At 56.1% G+C, this 26,877-nt stretch overlaps 1 protein-coding gene across 18 annotated transcripts in view; it reads right to left on the bottom strand.

Moving 5' to 3' along the window:
- Window positions 1-26,877, bottom strand: part of LOC122374895 (protein ECT2-like) — a 48,620-nt gene that overhangs the window by 10,812 nt on the left and 10,931 nt on the right. For 9 of the 18 annotated variants that reach the window (XM_043354068.1, XM_043354097.1, XM_043353968.1 and 6 more), the window contains 8 exons: window positions 23,432-23,620; window positions 22,075-22,282; window positions 21,520-21,680; window positions 19,985-20,107; window positions 12,680-12,830; window positions 11,699-11,853; window positions 11,242-11,330; window positions 3,867-4,029 (listed from right to left, as the gene is read on the bottom strand). In XM_043354068.1, the coding sequence (XP_043210003.1) occupies window positions 3,867-4,029; window positions 11,242-11,330; window positions 11,699-11,853; window positions 12,680-12,830; window positions 19,985-20,107; window positions 21,520-21,680; window positions 22,075-22,282; window positions 23,432-23,620 (1,239 nt within the window). Of the gene's footprint in view, window positions 1-3,866; window positions 4,030-11,241; window positions 11,331-11,698; window positions 11,854-12,571; window positions 12,831-19,984; window positions 20,108-21,519; window positions 21,681-22,074; window positions 22,283-23,431; window positions 23,621-26,877 lie in introns of all 18 variants that reach the window. The other 9 variants (XM_043353992.1, XM_043354036.1, XM_043353956.1 and 6 more) reach the window with 1 other exon arrangement.

Genomic DNA, 26,877 nt, shown 5'->3' with positions numbered 1-26,877 from the left:
TTCACCGCCAAATACCGTTTGCCTGAGACACTTTTACTATGGAACTTGAATGCTTGACTACGATGACTATGTATTTCCATTCTCGCAGAGTTTGGGATATCACTAATCAGCAATCATTCATTTCAGAAAGTGTACACAAGCAAGCATGTCTTGACTCTGTCTTTCAAGGTCACGCGCGGTTGCGTGATGTTGATGCATGAAAACGGCGTTTGCCGCGAGAGTTATGAATGGCCCACTCCAATTTTTTCACAGATGGTTAGGAACATTGTGACGGACATAATATGTATAAATTACCCGAATCGAAGGTGACGTGTTTTTTGCTATTTAAATTTTATGTTTTAATTCAAGGTCAAATGCATTTCAAGGTCACTTCAAGTTAATTTTATAATTAAAAATCAAAGCCTTATCAATTGCCTACAAGACCCTGTTAATATCATTTTGATACCAGAAAAGGAACCAGAGTTATAGACATTTAAAAAATTGATGTGTGGCATTTTTGGCTATATTCGATGACATATATCTCAGCGATACTTTATCAAATTTCGGAAATATTATACGTAACTCAGTTTTGAACCATGCCCAGTCTGCCTACAAATTTTCAGAAAAATCGAAGGGGATGACGGATTTCGGTGTTTGATTTGACGTGGAATGCCCCTGCAGCATAGCGGCGGGTCCCAACAACTATCGTCTTACCTTCAGGGCCGGGGCTGTTGAGCGTGTCTCCCACCCCTCATCCGATCCCGCGGACATGCCATATCACGCCGTGGAACTCCACCCGCTCGGAACTGGGCTCCCAAGTCCCAAGGCCCTGACCCACGGCGTCTCAGTCGGAGAGGAAAGGAGCGCCGGCCGGGACAGGTCGTGTACCAGTACTGCAGCACCACAGTCGAGTGTCCTGAGCCATCCACCAGTCGCCAGGCATCCGACTCAATACAAAACGGCGGACCGGTCAGAATTCAAACGGGAACCGCCGAGGCGCCGCTCCTGATCACCCTGTGTGGAGGGGCCGCCAACACTCCTATGGTTGACCCATGCCGAGATGCCGCGGCCGATCACCCTCCGTGAAGGAGGCGTTGGTACTATAACCCGACCAGATGGATCGGACAGCACACCTACCACCCCGCATCCCTAAGCATCAGCTGTCGCTTCGGGCACTGGACGCGACGACCAACTCCAACTTTATTATTATTATCATTTTTTTTTTGATAAATTTGGCGAACAAACTAGACGTCCAAATAATCCGAGCCAAATGCAGACAGCGTGAATCAGTGCCAGGAAGAAAGCAAGGAACAATAAAGATAAAGATAAAGATATAAAGATAAAGATAAAAGGCTTCCAAAGAAAATAGCATTGCGACAGAAAAATAACTACCACCACCATCGTCTTAAAACTATCGTATAAAAACAAATGTTCCATCATAACTAATAAATCATACAAGCTACAATACGTTCGATAACAAACGCAGAAACCGCTATAGGCCTTTTCAAATAAACGCCTCTGAAGTTGCAGGCGCCTGCCGTTCCCACTCGTCTCCACATTCACAGTCAGCGAGAGGTGGTAGGCTGTTCCGCGCCACAGCCGGGCCCTGCGGCACAGCCGCAGGGCCCGGTCCAGTCACCGCAGCGCCGCGCCGCGCCGTCCGGCAGTTCGGTGGGTGTGTGGGCTGTCGGGCTGAGGAGCCCGCCGCCCGGTTACAGAGGCCCGGCCCGGCTTCCCACTCCCCGTCGGACCGCGTCGCTCCGTGTCCGGTCCGGCCCGGCAGAGCCGCCGGCCCGCCCATCAGCCGCCGCGCTCCAAAGATAAGCCGCCGCGCCACCCTCCATTTGCATAGTTTCAATGCATACATCGAGCGGCCGGTCCCGCCCGCCGCTGCTGTCAGCTCAGACCGGGCCGGGGTGTCCTACCGCAGGTCCGGCGGCCGTGGCAGAGGACACCACAGGCTCGGAGCTGGGTAAGAACCTAACCGACCGACTGCCAAGCCGGCGGAACGGGCCGGTCACCGGCGGGGGTCGTAGACAGCTCAGTCGTGTCAGGGCAGCAGGTCAGCCGGGTCACTGACCGGACCGGCAGGTCAGCGGTCGCCGCCGGCCGCCGGCGCCGGCTCGTCACAGGGGAGCCATTGGCGCCGCGCTGGCCGGCCGCCCGATGCAGCTTTAATGCAGTGCCGGCCGCGCCGGACGCTCGGCGCAAGTTGTGCCGGCCGAGATTAGGTCCACGGCCGGTGCCGGACCGCAGCGCCGGCCACGGGCGGGGGCGGCGGCGTGCATCGCGACAAGAGACGCCCGCGCCCGGTATATCACCACAGCCGCAGAACACCTATTTAAAGCCGCCGTCGGAGTTACTCTAATGACAAGTGCAGAGAATGGACACATCGTCCAGGATCTCAAACGAGCCAGCAGCAGAAGAGAATCGGTGAATATCACGTACAACAATTATATTTTGGATGAGCCCAATTGTGGTGGAATTGAACGATAAAAAATAAGTCCTATAGAATAAGCAGCATGAAATGCACCATCTATGACTGAGGCCAGCACGCTGGGCTAAGACCCACGAGTGGACAATAAACGATGATAACGCAAGACTTAGACGTGCAATGATTGTGCATTGGCTAATTGAACTTGAAATTGTCACTGTTTCCACCAGTGCCACCCGATCGGAAACTCCTATACGGTTGAGCTGGCACCGAAAATAATCAGATAAGTTTGGTCTGATGACATATGCCGAGCCAAAGGCGTCATAGCCATCTAACTATCGTCGGAGCTGTTAACGGTTACCATTACCGATTGGAGCCGGCGGCCGCAGCAGCCCACATCACCAAAGGGGCCGCCCGGGAGAAAAGTTGGCGAAAATGACACCTGAACACATCACGAGGCGTGATTAAGTATTAAGTCCGGTAAAGTGGAGCGAATTTCCACGCAAAATTGCCTTTTAACGAGTCGATCGGCAGAGATGAGGTGCACTGAACAGAAATGACCCTTATGGTAAAAACGTCATTTCTACAAAGAAGATGGGACACGGCGCTTGAGTGCGAACGAATTTCGCCGCGGGTCAATAGAAACTCCCGTTAGATGCTTACACTTCTGGCTGTAGAACATCAACATTTTCAAGGCTGTACTGCACAAAGCGTCTCAGCATTACGAGTAGGCTGACAGCCTAACGCACTCATCAACTAGCAGTAATTGCTGGACTCTCCTCATTTCAAAGCACATCACTGCGGTTCGCTGTTCCGTCCACTTTCCGAAAGTGCCGACAATCGACCCGACCCGACCTGGTGGACATTGGTTGGGAATGACGCATGTCGGGGGACCTCCAAACTACACGAAAGCGGTGTCCGGTACCGCAAACGACCACTCGCAGCAACTGTAATCCGGGGGCGTAGCAAAGTTCCCGAATTTCCACCGCGGCTGACGGGAGTTTCCGGGATCTGCGCCAGCCAAGTATTCATGAACACCGGCATCCAACATCCGGGAAACGGGGCTCAGCAAACTCAGGGCACTACTCACAGCAAGGGATATGGCCGGTGGCTGAATCCTCCCATCCTCAGTCCCGGCAAGTGGCGGGCCACGCCTACCGGGAGCCAACTGGGGCCGCCGCTCCAAGCCGGACCAACGTGTCCTCCCCTTCCTCGGTCGGAGCTTATTGAAAGGTAACTTGGCGACTCTAGAACTACCGAAGCCCATCTAGCCGCCTGACCTGACATTGCGGCACATCCAGAGCCGCTTCACATCAACTGTTCAATCTACGGACCCTCTCTGTCCCCCACTCGATTCTGACTGGGTTGGAAGGGATTCTCACCTCCCCAACCGGAGAACTGAGATGCTCCCCTCAGCTCAGGAGCACCAGCCCATCACCCCACTCCCACTTACCCTCAGGTTGGAGGAGGAGGCCATCCTCATCTCGGACATGGGCCCGGACGGCGTGCCGCCCTGGAACGGGCTGATGACGGTCGACACGGCGCGGCGCAGCTTGTTGGGAGTCTGCTTGAAGCTGAACGCGCGCCCCACCTTGCGGCCCGTCTTGGTGGCGAACCTGCAGACGAGCGGGACGGGCCGGGGTGTTAGTGTGTCCCAGCTCCGTCAGTCGGCTGGGACGCCGGGCAGATGTAAATGCAGGCATTAGTGTCGGTGGGACGGTAATGGGTGGAGAACGGTCAGACAAGCATGAGAAAATCTGGGGAAGGAAATGAAGCACGCGACGATTCATTTTGTGCGAGCTAGTTGGACGGCCTGCTGAGCGCAGGTGCGCCCCACGGTAGGTACTGTGCGGGTGAACTCACAGACGTTACACCCCCAGTCGCAGTGCAAGTTACACGTCCCAGGCACCCTGTAGTTCTGTATGTACGACACTGGCTGCAGCCGATCGCCAGGCGCCGGTCACACAGGGAGTCTGTCTAACACTCTGTCTGCCCGAGTACCATGCTGTGAGCCGCAGCAGCCGCTGACGGCAATACCGGCTAAGGAGCAACACCCTACCACCTCGTCTGCATTTAAAGAAGCTTTCAAAATGCAAATGGCCTAATGTTGTCGGTCCAGGCCACCAGGAAAACACAGTCTGCAGAAAAAAAAACAATGCAAATGGGTTGGACGAGAAAATTCGGACAGCTTGTCATACTTAAGGCAGATTGCCAGTGTCCAAAAGTTCGCAAATATGCCCTTCAATATTAAATGTTACGGGAATTCGATGGAGCATGGAGATATTATACGGTCTCCGTATCAGACTTTTGGTCATGCCTTTAAATGTCACCGCACACTTTCGGGCAGTGCCGGGAACTTTTGCAGGGGCCGGATGGCATACTAGGCGAGGCGGGCTGATATGATGAAGCCGGGCGGGGAATTATCCGGCAGTGCCAGCGCCGCAGCGCCCGGCCGGTCCCGGCCGAGTCGGCAGCTCCCGTCGGCCACATCCGCCTCATTTCGGCCGCTTCAGGATGCATGACACCCGGTCGCGCTGCATGCTAAGCGGCCTCTGCAGCCGGGCTCCGGTCGCTTCCAAACTAACCAGGAATCAACTCATCACACCCTCTAAAAAGCATCCGAGGCGACAGGAGCGATGTGATGCGTCACGTATCTCTGCTGGATTAATATAAAACAAGTGTACCCGAGCTCATGATCGGCAATGAAACTCCACACACACACCGAGTTCGTCAAATGAAAAAAAATCCACAAACGGATTTGAGTTGAGGCTAAAAATGAAGGACGTAGACAACCGTATATGTTGTTTGCATGGACATTCTGAAATGTTTTCAAGTACGTTTTTCGCCGCATTCACTCGCCGCACTTTCCGTTTAGAACTCTGGCGAAACAGCGCAGACAAAACGCATGCATGAATGCGGGTCATTTCAAGCTGAAAATAAAGTAACAGTATTCTGTCCGTGCGTCGGCACGACTTTTGATTCTGAGCGGGGCGGATGACAAATAGGCCGGGCCGTCGGACACTGAGGGGCTCCCAGCATACCGGCCGGCGGTGGGGAGGACCGGAGAGGGGCGGGGAGAGCCGGCGGGGAGGGCGGGGGAAAAACGGCGGAGAGACGGGGAGAGACGGGGAGAGCCGGCGGGGAGAGCTGGGGAAAAACGGCGGAGAGACGGGGAGAGACAGGGAAAAACGGCGGGGAGATCTGGGGAAAACCGGCAGGGAAAAACGGCGGAGAGACGGGGAGAGACAGGGAGAGCTGGGAGAGACGAAAAGAGCTCAAAGCGTTTATCAATGGGGATTATTTGGGTTGACAGCGGTCATCTTTGCCGCTATTGGAGCATAAACTGTTATTACTCTATGAGTTGCCAGCACATAGCTGCCTTTCAGACAGACATTTAGCCTTGTTCGAACCACTACCAGCATCATTCATCATTCCAAACTGTCGAACTCTGAAACAGAAGCATCAAAAGCGTGGGAGCAGTACGGGCGGAACGACCGACGACAGCGCCAGAAACAGCGCCTATTCGCTATCAAAACTGGGACGGCGGCTCGGCGACTCGGCGATACCACTGCCGCCCCGGCGCACGGTGGTTCCAGGCCGCGGGGACGGCCGACATCCCGTCAAAGGAACAGCGTCGTCGGAAAATACCGTAGGCGAGTTCAATCTCTCTGTGCTGATGTTTGAAAATCATCAGAAATAGGCGATGCAACAAGAAATCAGCTAAGCCTGACGCGAAATAAAGCCTCTCTGCTTGATGGATATTTTGATACAACATTAAACCTGTCATTTTTTTTTTGTCTTCTGTTGCTCTGAAGGCATAACTGTTGACCTAATATTAAATCTGACGACTTTTCCGGAACGTGCAAGCGAAAGTGAAAAACGCAACGAGCATGAAGCACGACCGCACAGCCAAACGAGTCGATTAATGAAACATCCGAGAAACAATGCATCCAGAAACCATTAAGCTGAGTTCCATGCTGTCAGCGACGGAGATAATTGCTAAAAATCTAGAAAATGCGACCGAAATTATAGCTTATACCGCTGTTCCGCCAATAATCCATGACGTCAGGACACCCATGATACACCACATTTCAGCGTTTATTTAGCATGGTCGGTATTAATCGAACCGAAGAACGACCGTTAGTTGCCGAGCGCTGGTAATTACACACATAAATACGCCACCTTTGCCGACGAGCTGTATAATTACAGACCATCGGCCGACCGCCGGGACACGGCGTTACATAACCCGGCGCCGCGGTACCCGCTGTTCCTAAGGCCGCAGCTCCTCCCCGTGAAGAAGTCTTTCAGCGGACACTGTCCCACAGCGGACACTATCCCACAGCGGGCACTGTCCCACAGCGGGCACTGTCCCACAGCGGACACCGGGTCCCGATCACACGAGTCGACACTTCACCGGCCCAGAGGCCAATACCGGGCGACAGTGACCAATACCGGGCGACAGTGGCCAATACTGGGCGACAGCCGGCCGTCACCCGACGGCCGGCGGCGCCACAGAGTGCGGACAGGGAGAGACCACCCGTCCAATCGAGCCCGTGTCAGCAGACACGGGCTGACCCCAACCCTACAGCAGTGGATCAGAGACCGAACAAGGACAGGGAGACACCACCCGTCCAATCGAGCCCGTGTCACCAGGCAGGGCTGGCTGACCCAACCCTAAAGGAGTGGATCAGGATTCGAACGGGGACAGGGAGAGTCCGCCCGTCCAATCGAGCCCGTGTTACCAGACAGGGCTGACCCCAGCCCTACTGCAGTGGATCAGAGACCGAACAAGGACAGGGAGAGTCCGACTGTCCAATCGAGCTCGTGTCACCAGACAGGGCTGTACCAGCCACACTGTAGAAGGCCGTTGGATCAACACTCGAAATCGTTCACTCGGGCGACTGACGTCGATCGGGCGGCTCCTGCTGAGCCCGTGACCTGCGCAGTGACCGGCCGGGTGCCGCCCGCCCCGGTCGGCGCCGAGACAGCGTCTCTGTGGGCGCCAGCGCGGCTGTTTTTGTCGACTCGGGTCGGCCAGCAGTGCGTAACGAGGTTATGTAACGTCAATAGGGTCCACAGACGTGATAAGGGGCGCCGCCGAGACGCAGCGCACACAGATGACGTCCTGAAGAGTAGGCAGAGAGGACGTCCTATTCATCGAGACGTGCCACGAGGTTGGCTTTCTGTATGTGTGTGTGTGGGGGAGGGGGATGAGGGGGGGGGGGAGGGTCACAGAAGTGGTCAGTCACCCTTCCATCGATATTTTTATTATTAACATTTTGTCGGAATAGATGAATGGACGTAGGCTCGGGTGCCTCGCTAAGCAGTGCTTGTGAACATTATTCCATGAAGTAGCATTCCTCTAGTCTTGATGAGCATGCAATCAACCCCAACGCCTATCTGGTTACCTAAAACGGGCGCCATTCTGTCGCCGTCCATAAAATAATACCAAAACCAGTCAGCAGCGCTGTCACCACCCAACTGCCACCGGCGACCACGGCTTCTCCTAACGGCGGCCGCCAATGCAGTCGGCGGGTCAGGTCAGCCCCGAGTGGCCGGCTGTCACGTGGCCCGGTCGCCAGGTCAGGTCAGCCCGGAGTGGCCGGCTGTCACGGTCGGCAGGTCAGGTCAGCCCGGAGTGGCCGGCTGTCACGTGGCCCGGTCGGCAGGTCAGGTCAGTCAGGAATAGCTGCCGCCACGTGGCGCCTCCCAGGCAGTCGGCGGCCACTCTCACGGCCCATGCCTGCTGAGCGCACCACCCGTCTGCGATCACGGGCGGCCGTATCGACTACAAGTCTCTCTGGCGGGGACGGACGGACGCCCACGGAGGTCACCCGTAGAGCCGGGACTGTATACTGGCCAGGAGCACATTATTACAGCCGAGCGGCGGCCGGTCCATCCCACACCCGTCTGCCGTCCAGTCGAGTTACCGTCGGCGGCGGACAGCAACGCGCCAGAGAACACCGCCAGAGGCTATAATTTCGATATATTTCGCGGAAAGTGGAAGGTGACGGCTCAGCACACCGGCCCGGAGATATTGATCGGCCGCGGTGAGATCAGGCAATCGTCCCACTCGGCCAGCGCCGCAGGTCCGGCCGACCGGTATTGCCAGCTCCGAAACGGTGCTGTGGGCGGCCCTCTGAAAGCGCTCCGCCTTCCCGTACACGGCTGCACTCCACACTGACTGCCGGCTGACCTAACACGACAGCGTTAACGAATAACGAAACAGCGGCACATCCACGGGCCCAGCATTTCAATGCCCTATCCTCCTGAATCCACTAGCAACCGTGGTCGAGTGTGTTCGGGCCTGGAGCGGAAGGAAGCGACTCGCTGGTGCGGCTGAGAGTGGGCTAGTTAATCTCACGGCACTGCCGGGCGGCACGCGCCGTCACGATGCAGAGTCCGGCACCGCTGCATCCGTCTGTACTCTGTATTGACCACGGCTGGCGGCGAGTTCCCGTCTGACCGACCGCCGCGCCCCGGGCGAACCTCCCGGCCCGGGGCCCGCCGCGGCGCGGCCCGTGTTCCTGAATCCGTCCAGAGTTATCCACACCAGCCCGCGGCATACCACCTCCAGCCTCCTCCCTTCGCGGAACAGTTCTCGAGGTTTCATCACTCTCCTGAACTACTGGATAATGAGCTCTATTTCAGCCTTCGTTCCGCCTGAGACTGCCGAGTATCACCACACCCGGCGGTCGCACCCGCCGACTGTTGAGGAGGCAGGCGCTAGTAGATCTAGGGCTAATAGATCTCCGTCTGAACTATGAACTAGGTTCCCCGACGGCACTCCAGGTCACTCCACGAGTCATGTGGTGACTATTCGCTGGAATTCTGCCTGCCAGCAGCACACATCATGGACAACTTTGGGCAGCCATTTTTCCACATCCCACCGACAAAAGGACGGCACGCATCCTAAGACTATGACGCAGTCGTTCCTCGCTCGCTCTAGCCTGCGGTGGAGTGGTCTCAGCCATTCCTGTCCCGAAGCTCAGCCGGCCCATCCACTCACGGACCAGCACAGTCCGCGGCGGTCCTTCGGAGTCCCTGTCGGCCCGGCACAGCGGCGGTCCCCGGGGGCCGGCACACAGCGGCGCACGTCCAAATAGACCTCTGGCGAGATAAGTTCGGCGCCGACCGAAGTTGGCGGGCGGAGCGGGCCGGCTGCTCCCTCCGCCACCGGCGGTGCAGAGTATTGTCTGAGCTGGTCTCTGCCTGAGCATTGGCTCATCTACCCGAAGAGTGATGAAGAAACACGAACTCAGAGGTCCTCCGCCATCATTTTCTTTCAACACGTGTGTAAGGAATCTATCACCCCGGCCCTTACCTCGCCTTTCAGTACTAGGACGAAATCGTCTCGGTGAAACAGAAACTGAAGTTCTTTTCTCGCTGCTAGTAGGGGAGAGTGGGGCACATTCGTTTTCAGCAGTTTATGGGAACACGAGTGACTGCACGAGCTAAAGGTAAATTATGGAAATATGTCTATCATTGCCGCCCTTCGTTCACCGTAGAAGACAACACTGTACCTGCTGTCATGCTTGATAAAAACGCAAATTTGTAATATTCGTGAGCTTTCCAAACTTTTCTCATACCATCCATTTTCGTGATCCTGACTCGGAAATGTGGTTCAGCTTTTCAAAATTGGGGGTGAAGAAGCCCACTCTATTCACGGAACTGCTGCAAAATTGTTTGTTGAAAAAGTGTCATTTTTTCAAAAAGAAATTTTGAAATATATTACTAATAACGTTGTGGGGCAGGTTCGTGTACGCACTGCCTGGGGGCACATTCGTGCATATTTTTTTTTTTAGTTTTTGCGATTTATGACTTTATCTGTAGTAGGTTTCTCTAATGACGCTCGCCTGACTCAGTCTCGACTGCTTGCGACGTCGTGACGAGCAATTCACGCGAACTTGGCGAGGTCACGGAGGCCGGCAGTTGGCACATTCTTGTTGGCCAGCCCATTCTTTCTACATTTGTTGTGCAATGCATTCTTGTCGAAAGGAATCAAGTGAAATGACCCCCTGCCAATTTCCTTTGGTAAATTTCTGGTAATGCCCGGTAATTTCTCGAATTTTGCCGGGTGAACGGAAGTGCCCCATCTCTTGAACGAATGTGCCCCATAGGTGGGGCAGTTTCGTGCAAATGTTCAGAGTTAATAAAAGTCATTTTTTCTAATGGAAGCAATAATTTTATAGGATAACTTTTAAGAGGAAAACTATCTGCAATAGTTCCTTTCCATACTACAATCAACAATTTTGCCATTGCACTAACCAAAGAACAGATATATGGGTTTATCCATTTTTTGCACGAATGTGCCCCACTCTCCCCTATGTACTCTATCCAGATCACCCACCCTGACCTCACTCCCCTCACCAGCTGCAGGGGGAGCTGCCCACAGGGGGTTATTACGGCGATGACTTCCACGGAAGTCGTCTTTATCTCGTTTAGATGGGACGCCATCAGTCTCCTGGTTGGAGCCAGGCGCCCACTGGCTGGGCAGTGTGGTTCGTAGTGACCCCACCAGAACCGCCGGCACCGGGTCAAACTGGCTATATCAAACCACAGAATCATTCCAGACCATACACTCAACAACTAGATACCTACTGAACAACTACAAAAAAGTGTTTTCTGGATTATATCGCCTTGTTCCTACCGGACGCCCGTTGGCGATAAAATAACTCGGACCTAAAAATGCGGCAAATTTGCCGGCCTTTTTGCTTCATTTCTCTGGTCACCATAAGGCGGGCCGAGGACAGGGTGCTCTCACGAGACGCGACTGAGGGTGCGTGTACTCAATTTGAGACGGTATGAGGGCGGTCTGCGGTACTCACTTTGAGACGCGGCTGAGTGTGCTCGACCCGGCCACCTCACTGCTCTCGATGTCCAGGTGCTGCGGGTCCAGCACCGTCAGGAAGTTCTCCTGCGGCGGCACGGTGAGGCAGGTGTGGTCAGTAACCGCACGGACAGAGCGCGGCCGATATTCAGCACTGCGGCGGCAAACACGGCCGACCAGCAGATGCATGAGCCCACGCCATATTTCCCGTTCTTCAAAGAACATGATGTTAAATTTAATGCCTTACCATATACAATATGCTACGAAGGACAAATCAAGCTGCTGAAAATATTTACACTTGATAAAAAGCAGGACGGTCAAACTCCCTCAAGGCGCCCCTAAGCCGCTTCCCCTCCCCTTTCCCGTCACTTACGGCACGCCTTTTCCGCTGCTCCCCCCCCCTCGTGCCGCGCTCACGGCTAGACCACCGCCCCTGTCCCTTTCCCGTCACTCACGGCGTCGGCGCGGCAGGTGACGTGCGCCATCTGCCTGCAGAGTGTGCGCAGAAACTGCTCCTTCTGCACGTCCTCGGAGCTGATGGTGAACGTGTAGTGACGCTCCTTCAGCTCCTGGTTGCTCCGGCAGATCAGCGTGAACACGTTGTGACACTCTGCCAATCACAGACGGGGGGAGGGGGAGTCAGTGGAGGAGAGGGCGCGCACGGGGTGTGGCCGGCCCTACCAGACTCGAGAGGAGTGTTTGGGGAGAGTGTCAGGTCAGAAGCCCACTGAACGGCAACACAATGTGGAACAATGTTTCGTGGCTCTGTACAGTTAAAAATGTGCGCTGTAAAGGCCTGGCTACACTATGCGTTTTCTGCGTGCGTTTTTTGCGAGTTTACGTGTTTTGCGTAATATCGTTCTAGAAAAAGAAGTTATTATTAATATACCTTCTTTGATATTTGTATAAAAGTTAATAAAACGTTTATATTAATTAAAAGTTTATATGAAAAAACATATAACAAAAACGTAATGTCGTTTCTTTCTAGAACGATATTCCGCAAATCATGCAAACTCGCAAAAAACGCACGCAGAAAACACATAGTGTAGCCAGGCCTTAAACGTGTCCTACGAGATCTAGCAAACTCAACAACTAATTTAGATAGATCAACGGTAACTACTTAGCTGCTGAGGGTGTGGTAGTATTTATTTAGTACCTGGCAAACAAACGCCAATAAGCAAAGCTGCAGTCTAGTTCAGTATTCGTATCCCAATAACGATGCCACTAAAAATGATGCAGACCTGGCGGAGACTGAGACTCGGTTCCTGAGGGGGGCAGGTGCGAGTTTCGGGCGGATCGATGACAGTGTGAGGAGCGAGGAGCGGTACCTGAGAGGAGCGAGGACTCGGACGAGGCCGCCGACACCAGGCTGGCAAAGGAGACCGAGGAGAGGCGCCGGCCGGCGGCGGAGCGACCGCCCCACGCCGCCGCCTTACCCTCCGTCTCGCGGATGTCCACCACGCGCTTGATGTGCGCCAGCGGCATCAGCTCCACGTGCTTGTACGGCTTGAAGGAGCGCGCCGCCGCCTGCAAACTGACGGCCGACGGCGAGCGCAGCGAGTTGTACCGCGCACGCTTCTTACACACCTGGAGAGAGACAGAGACATACAGTGAGACGCAACAGAGAGACATAGCAGAGAGACATAGCAGAGACATAGCAGCCTGACGGCGAGCGCAGCGAGTTGTACCGCGCACGCTTCTTACACACCTGGAGAGACACAGGGACATACAGTGAGACGCAACAGAGAGACATATCAGAGAGACAGCAGCCTGACGGCGAGCGCAGCGAGTTGTACCGCGCACGCTTCTTACACACCTGGAGAGAGACAGAGACATACAGTGAGACACAACAGAGAGACATAGCAGCCTGACGGCGAGCGGAGAGAGTAGTACCGCGCACGCTTCTTACACACCTGGAGAGACTCAGGGACATACAGTGAGACGCAACAGAGAGACATATCAGAGAGACAGCAGCCTGACGGCGAGCGCAGCGAGTTGTACCGCGCACGCTTCTTACACACCTGGAGAGAGACAGAGACATACAGTGAGACACAACAGAGAGACATAGCAGCCTGACGGCGAGCGCAGAGATTGTACCGCGCACGCTTCTTACACACCTGGAGAGAGACAGAGACATATAGTGAGACGCAACAGAGAGACATAGCAGAGAGACATAGCAGAGACATAGCAGCCTGACGGCGAGCGCAGCGAGTTGTACCGCGCACGCTTCTTACACACCTGGAGAGACACAGGGACATACAGTGAGACGCAACAGAGAGACATATCAGAGAGACAGCAGCCTGACGGCGAGCGCAGCGAGTTGTACCGCGCACGCTTCTTACACACCTGGAGAGAGACAGAGACATACAGTGAGACACAACAGAGAGACATAGCAGCCTGACGGCGAGCGCAGAGAGTTGTACCGCGCACGCTTCTTACACACCTGGAGAGACACAGGGACATACAGTGAGACGCAACAGAGAGACATATCAGAGAGACAGCAGCCTGACGGCGAGCGCAGCGAGTTGTACCGCGCACGCTTCTTACACACCTGGAGAGAGACAGAGACATACAGTGAGACACAACAGAGAGACATAGCAGCCTGACGGCGAGCGCAGAGAGTTGTACCGCGCACGCTTCTTACACACCTGGAGAGAGACAGAGACATATAGTGAGACGCAACAGAGAGACATAGCAGAGAGACATAGCAGAGACATAGCAGCCTGACGGCGAGCGCAGCGAGTTGTACCGCGCACGCTTCTTACACACCTGGAGAGAGACAGAGACATACAGTGAGACACAACAGAGAGACATAGCAGCCTGACGGCGAGCGCAGAGAGTTGTACCGCGCACGCTTCTTACACACCTGGAGAGAGACAGAGACATATAGTGAGACGCAACAGAGAGACATAGCAGAGAGACATAGCAGAGACATAGCAGCCTGACGGCGAGCGCAGAGAGTTGTACCGCGCACGCTTCTTACACACCTGGAGAGACAGAGCCATATAGTGAGACACAACAGAGAGACATAGCAGAGAGACATAGCAGCCTGACGGCGGGCGGAGAGAGTTGTACCGCGCCCGCTTCTTACACACCTGGAGAGATACAGAGACATACAGTGAGACGCAACAGAGAGACATATCAGAGAGACAGCAGCCTGACGGCGAGCGCAGAGAGTTGTACCGCGCACGCTTCTTGCACACCTGGAGAGACCGAGACATATAGTGAGACACAACAGAGAGACATAGCAGCCTGACGGCGAGCGCAGCGAGTTGTACCGCGCCCGCTTCTTACACACCTGGAGAGAGACAGAGAGATATGAAGGTATACATTAGAAATAATACAGTGTACATAGCAGAGACGTAAAGTCAGAAGCTGACTGTTTTGTTCAATGGGGCTTTAGGACCGATAGTAGTCGGTCGCAAAATGTCATTTTGCGACCATACATCAGGAGCTGACTGAGGAACTTCCAGCGAAGCCTCAGGTTAAAAGCGCATGGCGGGAGCAACTCTCCGACATACAGAGTAACGCAGACAGACGGCACACACCTCCCCGCAGCTATGCGACCAAATCGGCCTGACACTCCGGCACGCCATCTCGGGCGGTGGCAGGCGGACCGCAGCGGGGCTGACGGCAGCTACGTCCTACAGCGCATACCGGTGGGATCGAGCACGCTGTGGGCTACACCACCAATCGATCGACACATTCAATATCCACATTGCACGTCGACGGCCCGGGTGAGGCTGCAGCACAATGCACGCAGATCCAACAGGGAGGCCGTACAACGCCGGCGAGCTCGCCAAATTCGCCAGCGCTGAGTGCGGCAGCGGCGTCACCCGGAGCGCGCGCTCCGTTTATAATGGCGGGAGGCGGAGTCCCGCGGGACCTGCGCGGCGGCGCGGCTGGCGATTGAGGGCCGCTCCGACTAACTCGTGTCGGCGCCACAATGCGGCGGCCCGAAGCCTGTGGTCGGCCGGCGGGCCACCGAGTTTGCAGCGGGCGGCTCACAAAGAGCGCAGAGCGCCGGCCGGCAGCGGGCGGCCCGTCCGCCGGAATCAGGTTTGACAGCGCGCGTGGGGCAGCCCTCCGGGAGCGCGGAGTTCGGTTGGCGCAGTGGGCAGGTTCAGCTGCAGCAGACTGCGCAGCATTTGCCGGTGTGGGGCGTGAACACTGTATGACATACAGCCTGGGAGGGCTGATTCAAAGGAACAGGGGGAGAGAGCGAGAGCGAGAGAGCGAGAGAGAGAGAGAGAGAGAGAGAGAGAGAGAGAGAGAGAGAGAGAGAGAGAGAGAGAGAGAGAGAGAGAGAGAGAGAGAGAGAGAGAGAGAGAGAGAGAGAGAGAGAGAGAGAGAGAGAGAGAGAGACAGAGACAGAGGAGAGAAGACAAATAAATGAAATAGAAAATGGAGCACGATAACGTTAGCTGAAGGGAGAGAGATGACAACAGATCGGCAAAATGTCAGCGATAACTGTTTTAGCTGATACGTTGAGGCCAGTAAGATGGCCTCAGGACACTAGCAGTCACATGGACTCAGCTCGAGAGACTAGAGAACAGCCGGATCAAGCTGCAATACCGTTGTGAAAAATTGCACCCAGCAAAGATAGAGACACAGAACTAGTATGACATCGACCGAGGAGAATGGCGGAGAACGTCAATATTTTCATCACGTTCAAACGCGGCGACAAAAGGTAAATAACGTAAATAAGGCTTTGCGGAGGTAAAAATACACGTACGCAGCGAGCCGGAGATCAAGCGCTGTTTGTCCTCGCTCTGCACACACTCGGGTGGGGCGCTCCTTTCAGAGACTGCCGGAGACGCGGGGTGGAGCTCATTAGCAGTGACATATCAAAGGACCCCGGAGCTGTCCGGTCCGTAACCCGTCGGTCCGCCGCGCGGGCCGGTAGGACATCCCCGCTCCGCCCCGCGCACTAACGCGGAGCATAGCGTGCGACCGGGCGGCGCCGGCGGCGGCTCCGTGTAAAAGGTACATCCGCAGTCGGGAAGTCGGCGCGCCCAGGATAGACCGCTGCCGGCGGCCCCGGACCCGGCCCGTCTCTCAGCCGCAGCCGGCCGCTCCCACCGGCCGCACGGCGGGGCCGCGGGGGAGGGGGCGGTGGTACGCACCGCTCGATGGCGCGCCGTGCCACTTGGCGCCACGCACCTCCGCGCCGGCGCCCTATTTGTGGCGCGCCGCTAAAAATAGACGCCGCCGGCGCTATTGTGGGACGGGGGCGCGGAAGTGGACGCCGCCGGCGACTGTGGGCCGTGTGGGGAGCCACACCACCGACCGCAGCACGTAGCGCGCGGCACTCCCTCCCCATACTGGAGTTCCAGGAGTGCCGGCGGAGCAGCGGCAGAGTGCAGTAGCGTCGCCACGGGGGGGCAAGCGGGGCAGCTTGCCCCCCAACCTCGGACCGGGCACCCCCTGAGATCGATACAGATCCGATGAGATTTTGGAGTCGGGGAAAAATGGGGGTACCTTTCTGAGAATGCCTGTGAGGTCAGACTCTGTTGGAGCGTGCAGTTCAAACCAAAGTCAGAGTCGCAGTCGCCAAAATCTTCAAGACTCCGACTCCAGACTCGGAAATGTCAATGCCATGATTCATGCCATGTTACTAGTTGGTTCTGTATTACATTTTGTAGCTGATTTTCATAAATTTTGGAGTGCTGGCACATAATTTTCGTTCAAAGCGTGACACGAAATCTTCGGGGCCTTTCTCAACTCTCGTCAAATGTCTGCGACAGGCACAAGTACCGTTCAAGTGCCGCAGGGCTCATGAGCCTGCTTTTCACACAGGCTCCTAAGGAGCTCCACTGAGCTCTAAGAAGCTTTCGGAGGGCCCAAACCGGCCTCTGAGAGTCCCACTGGTGTCCATGTTCTCTAGAGGGCCCATACAGGGATCTTTGAGGACATTATACATACGTAGACCTCTGAAGGGCCACACGAATCTTTGAGGATGCCTTCGAAAATTTATGAAAACCTCAACTGGCCTATGATAGTTCAGCCGAACTTTTGAGGCGACAGACTTTACTAAACCCCAACCCGGCATCTGAGGGGTCACAACTCACGTGTCCCTCTGAGGACCGCAACACATGTTTCTTATGTCCCTAACAACGTAGAGTCCTTAAGGATTCGACACAGACCCCGACGGTTCACACTGTTATTCGAGGGCTCCAGGCTCACCCTGGGCCTAGTCTCTTAGCGCCCGCCGCCCACACTGGCTTCTGAAAGCTCGTGTGCCCTAAAGGGCTTTCCGGGCCCACCTTAGGCTCGGAAAGCCCTAAAGCACCACATACACGTAAATATTTGGGGTGACCCACGCCGATCTCCGGGATCCTAAGCAGGCTTCTGAGAGTCCACACTGACCCTCAGTGGCCTGAAATGGCCTGGAAGTCGCAATCCTATCTCTAAGGGATCCCTTGCCGCTATGCCGTGCGTAACTTTTGGTTCCGTTAAATATTTTTGGTCGCGTTTGCAGCGTTTCCCTTCACTCGAAAAACCAGAAACTTTGTGTTCACACTCGAGTGAACAAAACACTTCTTCTCACTGCAGCAAGGATGAATGATGTACTTCCGATTCACACTTCCGACATTCTCTCTCAGTCTCCGCCGAATGCCCAATTCTTAGCTACAATCGGCGGCTGGGATAAGCCCTATGCATTTCACGTAAAACCTCGGCATGCATGCGTGAATGGAGGTTTTAGCGAGGTGATCCGATTCAAATGGAGCGTTTTTCACCTTCTTCTGGGTAATGATCATGAGCGACGAGAGTCTGCACAGGGGCCCTCTGCAGTGCGTCGGCAATCGCAGCCACTGTAATTCTAACGGTCGTTTTTGTCCAGGAATTTCAAAATTTTGATTTTTTTTTTGTAAAAAATTCTTGCTATAGCTAGAAGGAAAACTTTGTCACCATCGGATTCCTCGCACCATTGCGCGTCGAATGATATGTAAAACGAGTGAGTAACGGCTGGGGCCTGGGGAAAGGCAAGATTTAACACAAAACTTGATTTTGCCCCCCCAACCGAAAATGTCTGGCGACGCCTATGGCAGAGTGACAGCACTCCGCCGCCGCTGCTGCCACTGCAGACCCACACCGGGGCGGGGGGCTGGGGGTGGGGGGGGGGGGCTGCGGTGACCAACGGCCCTTGAGCGTGCCGAGGGTCAGAAAACGTTTCCCGATACTGACCTACCGGGATCAGAAACAATTCATGATATTGGATCGGAGCCCAATGGACATATGAACTGCACAGATCACCAATTAAAGAGAGCCCATAACAACAGATTTCCAGCGCTATTTGCCCGCAGCAAACCGAAATGCTTTGAATCATTAACGAAGAAAATAAGGTCCAATCAGAATTCGACCAAAGAGCGTATCACATGCCTTTTGAAACATACGAAGCGACACCAATTCAGCTCATAACTATTTTAGCTTGGAAGCAGGTTGATTTATGTCAAAAAAGGTGTCGCCACAAGTGAAAAATTGTTGTGTACTGTCAGCTGCAGCGCAGCAGACGCGGATGGGCTCCTACCAATGCACCGCTCCGTCCTGGCCGCGACACAGTGCCCTCAGCGCGGTCGCCGGTCCGCGCCCTGTGGCTGGGCCCTGCTCGGTGCCCCGCGTCTGGGCCCTGCTCGGACGGCGTCACCCGCGGTCGGCGCGGCCTTTGAGGTCACTCGCCCTCTGAACAGGCGCTGATGAGAGCCACTCGGTCGGAAACCTCGTCCGTCCTACGGGGAACGCGGGGCCGGCGGGCCGTCCCTCCGACCGCCCGCCGTGAAATACCGCGGACCGAGCCAGTCACCGGGCGCCGTACCTGGAGTTTCACAGATCGCGCTCCAAGTTACACACAGGGGTGGGGATAATCCTCTGCTGGAGCCATTGAGGGAGCCACTTCGTGATCCATTTCGTGTGGACATCGATCGACATGCCTCAGGGCCCTTTTATGCCTTCAGTCCGTGCTCCAGCGAACGCACATATAGACACCACGGTCATCCCCTGGCTGCGTATGGAGTGGATGAGCGCGCAGTATGTCACAGTGTGTGACGCTGATGGCCGCGGCCCGGTCATTCAGTGATGACCGCAGTCGGTCACAGCTCCACTACATCACCGCGCCCGCTGACTCGCGACTCCGCTCCACATTTGGTGCCCGGTTCGGGAGCGACAAACGGCGCTCCGCCCCATTCGGAGACAATGCCCGCAGCGCGCCCGGCCGGCCGCGCGGCTGCCCCTTCCGACTCAATGGGGCGCGCACGGTCCGGAACAGCTCCCTCCCCGTACTCCGTAGTGTGGGGCCGTCGACCCCGCAGGGCGGGGGGGGGGGGAGGACAGTGGAGACTGGAGAGGCGGGCGTTGGGACGACCAAATATTCGGTCTAGTGGCTAGCTTTTATACCGTGGAGGCTTCACGTCCCGGAATAACACTCGGAGGAACAAGAGCTGATCTTATGTCTGAAAGACGGAAATACTACTGAAACAGAATTGCCTTCATCCGATTATGAGGCGAACTTAAATAAAGACAACCAATGATGCAGCTAACTACATCAATGTAGTTCCTATCAAACACATCCATCCATTCTTCAGATCAAACAGCGCATAATGTAATGATGTCAGGACCTCTCCGTCATGAAACAAAGCATTTTCAACACACTCTTCTCATCAGGAAACTGAAGTCACTCCATAGTGCTTAGTGTAAAGGATTCTACACCTTCACCACATTTCCCCTCCTCCCTCCCCACTCACCTCCAGCATGTCGGAGAACAGGAACATGATGAGGTGGTCGCCGCGGCCGCTCAGACCGTCACCCTTGATCTCCACCACATCACAGCGTGTGACGAACGACCGGTGGGACGACACAATGTGGGCCTGTGACGTCACACAACACGCGGGGTCACAGCGCGTCATGAGCGTGGCAGAAGTTCCAAAACATCCAAATCCTACCATTTTATACTAAGTTGTAAACTTTTCAAGCCATAGCCGGTAACGGCAATGTCAATGTCATAAGTGCCCAATGATCACGGTCGCCCGCCCGGGGCCACCCACTAGCCACGGCCACATCGGCCCGCGGCACCTCAAACCCCATCCGGCGCCTTTATTGTTTGTCAAACCGCACTGCGGACCGGTCTATAAATACTGAGAGGCCGCGGGCAGGTGTACTTTGCCGCGGCGCCGGCCCGCAGAGCAAACATCACCCGTGACGTCATACGCGTCAGTCCGTGACGTCACCCCTCTCTGTGCCGGCGCAAAGACACGTGACTTTTCAGTATCCACCGGCCGACAGTGGTCAGTCGGAACTCCGATACAGCTGAGATGCTCTGATATTACCTTTGTTACACGAGTACAAGAGTCAGCCCATCGTAATGATACACCTGTTCTGCAGCCGGCAGTGAGCCATACAGCAGCTGTTTATAGTCATTATCGATTGACAAGTGAAGGCCCGGTCAGACCGATCATGTAGGACAGCAGGACAAAGGCCATCCTGGGTGCTGCACTGAACCCTGTGCAGTACCCCGGCGCCAGCCCCGTCCCGGTGGGTACCGTGTACTTGTGTCTGTACTCCCCCCTAGTCGCCGCCGTGTACCCCGTATCCCAGCCCCGTCTCGGTCGGTACCGTGTACCCCGTGTCCGAGCCCCGTCCCGGTCGGCACCGTGTACCCCGTGTCTGTACTCCACCCTAGTCGCCGCCGTGTACCCCGTGTCTGTACTCCACCCTAGTCGCCGCCGTGTACCCCGTGTCTGTACTCCACCCTAGTCGCCGCCGTGTACCCCGTGTCTGTACTCCACCCTAGTCGCCGCCGTGTACCCCGTGTCCGAGCCCCGTCCCGGTCGGTACTCAGTACCGTGTACCCCGTGTCCGGGCCCCGTCCCGGTCGGTACCGTGTGTGTACCCCGTGTCCGAGCCCCGTCTCGGTCGGCGCGGCGCTGGCAATAAACTGTCACCGGCAGCGCGATCAACAGTTGCCTTTAATAACTGGCACCATAAAGTGTGGCGCTGCCGGCCGCGCGGAGACGGTCGGATTATTGGCTCAGCGCGACCGTCGCCGCCCGACCGGCGGCGAAAACAATCACTGAGCCCCACCGGCGGCGGGCGGCAGCGGAACGGGTACAGCCTACAATCCCAGCCCCTGCCGGCGGCCGTGGAACGGGTACAGCCTCCAATCCCAGCCCCTGCCGGCGACCGTGGAACGGGTACAGCCTCCAATCCCAGCCCCCGCCGGCGGCCGTGGAACGGGCCGAGTTTCCTATTCCAGCCCCCGCCGACAGTCTCTCAGTCCTACCGGGCAGTTCTCGATGTCGTTGAAGATGTTGAAGAGCGCCATCTGACCCTCGGTGCGCCGCTTGTCCTCGTTGATGTGGGTCATCACCTCCTTGATCTTAGCCAGGGCCTCCTCCAGCTTCTGGTGGTCCGGGTGACTTTTGGGTGTGTGCTTCAGAATGTCTGCCGTGAGAGAGATAGAGAGCGAGAGGGGTGTCAGATACTGTCAGCGGCGAGAGAACTAGAGGAACGTTAGGAATGCAGCCTGGGCAGAGAAGTAGTGTCAGCCATTTTACAGTAGTGTGGACAGATAAGGGCTTATAAGCACGCAAATTGGCTGTGGTCGCAGGAGCACTATGCTAGGGAACGATGAGGTTGTGAAAATTTTGACTGATGAAGCTTTAATAGTTTTTTTTTCTGTTAAAAATGCATGACATTAACGAAACTAAAATATACGACTTTCTCCGGCCAGCCAAAAATGACACTGAAACAGAACCACCAATCTTCATTCCATCCTCATGACGTCAGTCCCCTCCCCAGCCGGCCCGCTACTTTCCCTTCCCTCCATCCACCGTACCGTTGAGCAGTAGGATCATGCTGGGCAGTCGCTGGACGGGCCGGATCAGCAGCTCCTGCAGCGTCTGGCGGCCGCACTCGGGCTTGCTCTGGCTGATCTTGAGGAAGGCGTGGAAGCGCGGCCGCGCCTGGTCCAGCCGCACCAGCGTCTCCTTCGACTTCTCGAAGAAGTTGACGAACGGCGGGTAGGAGCGCATCAGGTCGTCACCCTGTGGGGGTACCGCGGGACGGTTAGCCACAGTCGGATAAACAATAGGGGGAGAGGGAAGAAACGAGGGAGGAATTATTTCAAAAGTAGTTGTGGGTCTACATTAAATGTCATGGAAAAGTTCATTGAGTTCAACAATTGAAAAATATGTTAAAATGTAATGGTTCCTTAACCCGGACTCATTCACCGCTGTTGCGAGACAACACACTCGCTGGCAGCAGTGTAGGGTTTGTGTGGTAGATTGTTAAGTCAAAGGACAGACGGCCCACGCCGGCAATAGAGCAGGCCGACGGCAGCCAGGACAAATAGACTTCCAGGGCGCCTCGAAGGTCAGATCGCTACCAATGAAATTCAAACATCCAGTCCGGGCGTTAAATAAATAAAACAATACAACAGCCCCATCAGTCAATCGCTGTCGGTAGAAATGTCACAACCGTGACGGCCGAAGACGGACAGCCCCACAATGAAACACAACGGCTGCCCGACCGCAGGAATTTACGTCACTAACGGACAGACAACCGGCCGCGGCCCTAAACGGACAACGGATGGCCCGTCCAAGGACGCGCCTCAGCCCTGGAGTTTCCGCGGCTGTGGCGGCCGCTCCGGAATTCACTAACGGCCGTCGAGCGCGGCCGCATCGGTAACTGACCCGGAACAGGGCGCCGATAATTGGCAAAGTCGACACGGGCGCGCGGGCGGCCGGTCACGGAGGGGACTGTGGACACTGCGTGATGGCCGCCGTGTCAGTGGGCGGATAATGGAGAGAAGACCGCCGGCCGGCCGGACAGCAGACGGCAGCCGGCCGCTGTAACGATAACATACGACTGCGGCGGGATATGGAGCCGGGCGGACCCACAGGATGGAGTGATGGGAGCGGCCGAAAGGGCATAGATTCGGTGGAACACATTATTGACAATGGCAGGACAAAGGCAAGGTAAGGACATTTATTTGTTATCAAACGGATCGTTCTATCCCGGCTACTGTAATACACTCACTCGTAACGCGCTACACGAGTTACAACTTACAAGTTAACCTTTCTAAGTTACCTATCTACATGACCCACGAGTCTCTGCTGTTCCCGCTCGCCCTCGGCACTGGAGCCGAGCCGAGGTACACGAGGCGGAGGCCGCCCCGCCCGGGCCGTACTCACGTATTTGATGACGGCCTCGCCGACCGAGAGTTCGTCACGCCAGCGGCCGGCCATGGCCGCCAGGTCATCCCGCAGCTGGCAGTGCACCTCGTAGATGGGCGGGATGTTGCCGAAAATTATCTTAATATCGGGCGGCTCCAGCAGAGGCCCGCCCACCTGATCAGCGCCCTCCAGTGGCTCCTTGAACAGCTGTGGAGAGGGGAGAATCGGTTATACTTAACACGCAACGAGGCGGACAGCGCAGAACGACAGGGGATGCGGAAGGGAACGGACTTTCCACTCTCTCAACACTAAAAGCAATATAAACGTTGAATCATTGCGACGAGCGTTAAGTCCTTCCTTGGGATGAGTTCATTTAGTTTGAGCTGGTGGCCTGACACTAAATGCGACATGAATGTAAAATGTGTACAAGACATGTGCCGCCCCTGAGACACCCGCCGCGGCACGATTCATGTATACGCCAGGCGGAGGTGCAGCCACCCCCCGAACAGGAGAACAGAGCAGACTCGTCGGCAGAAGGGCAGAGCGCGGGCCAGAAGCCAGAGCGGAGAGAGGTGGCGGAGCACAGACCCGTCTGCAGAGGGGCAGAGCAGACTTGTCGGCCGGTGTAGGACCCACCCGCCGGACGTCGGGTCTGCTCGATGGGCTAATTTACACGCCGGGCCCGGAAACTACACCAGCGCCCGCTGCTAATTCTGGCCGAACAGAGAAAGTTCTCGGCCGGTGGAGATTTCGCCTCTGCAGCGAACTCCCTTAAAGATCACCGGAACTTTTCAAAGGCAATTAATATAAATGAAGGTCATACATAGCTCCTACAGATTAAAAGGCACATCTGTTTCCAGACACAGCTGTTCAACGGCAAACTGCGAGCCCTGAGATGCCATTTTATCACTGTGCGCAGCCGGGCCCGGCCACCGTCTCCGTAAGCACATTACCGGCCGCACCTCCACAAACAACGCATCCGCGCGCGGCTCCAGAGGTGCCGCTGAGCCCGTTTTCAATCTTTGTTCGGCAGTCTCCACTCGGCAGCGGACAGGACAGGACAGCCCCGCAGGGGCGGCACCGGCGTCCGGTCAGCCCGCTATCGATTGGCGCAGGTGTTCGTACGCCAGCCGAATCAGCAGCCAGCAGAACAGACTGTCATTGGTTCATCAGCAGCCAGCAGAACAGTCTGTCATTGGCCCAACAGGCAGCCGGTAGAGCAGACGGCCATTGGCCCATCAGAAGTCAGCTGGACAGCCTGCTCTAACGGGTAGCTCAAAGTTGAGAGGCGGGCGGACTGCAACTTAGGGCATGTGTATGGAGCCATGCATATAGGAGCCATATATGGCTGAAAAGTTGGAGAGCTAATTGACTGATGCAGCGACCTGCTATGATTCAGGTACGCAGTAAGTAGCCGCTGGTACAGTGACCCCCCCGTATATAATGCTGTACAAGATGGTGTCTGTTTATGTGAATATGCTGTTATATTTCAGGGCGTATCACAAATAATGACTACTGCTGCTTTGGACCAAGGTTCTCTTTCATTCAGTCAATCGGTCCACTTCCATTCCGCTGCAAATACGCCATCCACATAAACAAACAATGAATGCCTCCCATAAACTAACCCCTAATCTCAATCTCAGCTATAGTACGGCCTACGCCGCCACATCCTTCTGGCCTTCTCTGCACAGCGCGCAGCCTCCAGACAGCGGTGACCGGCCGCCAGCCGAGCGGCTGCCTGGAACCCGGCGCCGGCTCGTCCGTCTCCCGGCCTCCGCCGCGGCTGGTAGACCGACAAAACCGGCACGTGTTCCGTCGTCGGCAGCTCCCAGGCGCCCCCGTCCGGACAGAGCGCCGCGTCCAGACGAGTCAAAGACGCCCCGGGACGGCGGCCGAGCGACCGGCGCGGCGCCCGCGACAGGCCTGCTACGACCGGGCGGAATCAGCCGCCCGAGTTACTGTCCGTCCGTCCGAGCGTGTGCCGCCGCGGCGAGCCGGTGCGTCTCGGTAAATCTGCGACCGTCCGGCGGTCCGACGGCTGAATGTAAGCCACTCGCGTGGTATGCGGGCGGCGGACGGCGGCGGACGGGGCGGACGGCGCGCCGCTCACGCCCCGGCGCACAGCGTCAACAAGACGACCCTGCCGGCCGGCCGGCCGCCGTAATTTGCAGAGGCAGACGTCTCCAGCCGTTATCTGCATCGTACAGCGTGCGCCGAATGCGGCCACACTCGTATAAAGGCCCGGACGATGTAAAACCGCACATCAACTCGAAATGGCCGAGCTTCATGTCGGACACACAGCAGGGACAAAGAGAGACGCTCTCAATTCCTGAGGAAAGGCTGAAAATAAATTGAGTCGGCACACTGCGTGTTTATAGCAGTCCGTTGTTTTCAACATTAGACATCGTGAGTTCCGAGCTGCAATCAGCAAAATGCAGCTACATATAAAATGCTGAACCTCTCCACCCGGAAAATATGAATACATAACGCACCCAAGATCTTCATCAGTGACGAATGACGTCAGATTGAATTTTTTCATTTCACTGTCAAAAGTAAGCCTGTATCTTGTGCAATGTCGCTGCCCTTCCCTCACTACGTAACCCTATATCGGCAAAGTGAGGCGAAGGCGACGTTCCCGGAGAGGCGGCCCACTGCTCAGCGGGGTGACGGGCGGAAACTTTGGGGCCGGCGCCGCAGTCCGTGGGGAGCCCAGAGAGGCTCTAACTTCATTTGGAGGTGGCCGGACGGCCAGTGTGCCAGTGACCGGACCGGACGGGTACAGACGGACAGGGGGAGGAGGGGGGGGGGGGGCACCATCCGGCGCCGGACCAGACGGGTAAGTCGGACAGGGCGAGAGTCGACACCGACCGCCCAGCACTATCGGCGTCGATCCCATGCATGAAGAAACGCGCTACTGCAACGCCTGTTTGAATTTCAAAAGCTTCAAGAATGCGTCGGTATGACGGAGAGAAATGCTAAGCGATAATCTAATGATGAAAATCGATAACTAACGCTTCAATCAGGACATTTTATCAAAGCGGTCAACATCGGTCCAGCTGAAAGCTGAAAGGTTTATCGTGACCACATTTAAATCCAGCACATCTGCAAAAAATCGCCTTTAGAAGGAACTGTAAACGCGGCCGATGGCTGGCCCCATTAATCATCAGACGCCGCTCCATTCATCCCGGCCGACTCCTGCCGTCGTGAGTGGCGTCTCTCCGCGCCCTCGACTGGCGGACGGCCGGGCAAAACAAACGGCTCAGCGGCGCCGCTAAAGTTCCGACGGCCACCACGGCCCGCTTCAGAGCGCGCGCTCGCCAAAACAGCGCCCCTACAAATTGCAGTTTTGATTGAGGCTTTGGACTGGCGGATGGTCGGCGCGCAAAAAGGGCGGCTCTGGGCGGCGTCAGTCGATCTGCGACGCGCTGCGGCCGGCGCAGAGGGAGGGCCGCAGGCCGCCGCGG

Source organism: Amphibalanus amphitrite, unplaced genomic scaffold (assembly GCF_019059575.1).
Source record: "Amphibalanus amphitrite isolate SeventyFive unplaced genomic scaffold, NRLGWU_Aamphi_draft 000040F_arrow, whole genome shotgun sequence".
Lineage (NCBI taxonomy): Eukaryota > Metazoa > Arthropoda > Thecostraca > Balanomorpha > Balanidae > Amphibalanus > Amphibalanus amphitrite.
This window is presented reverse-complemented; position numbering and strand designations above follow the sequence as displayed.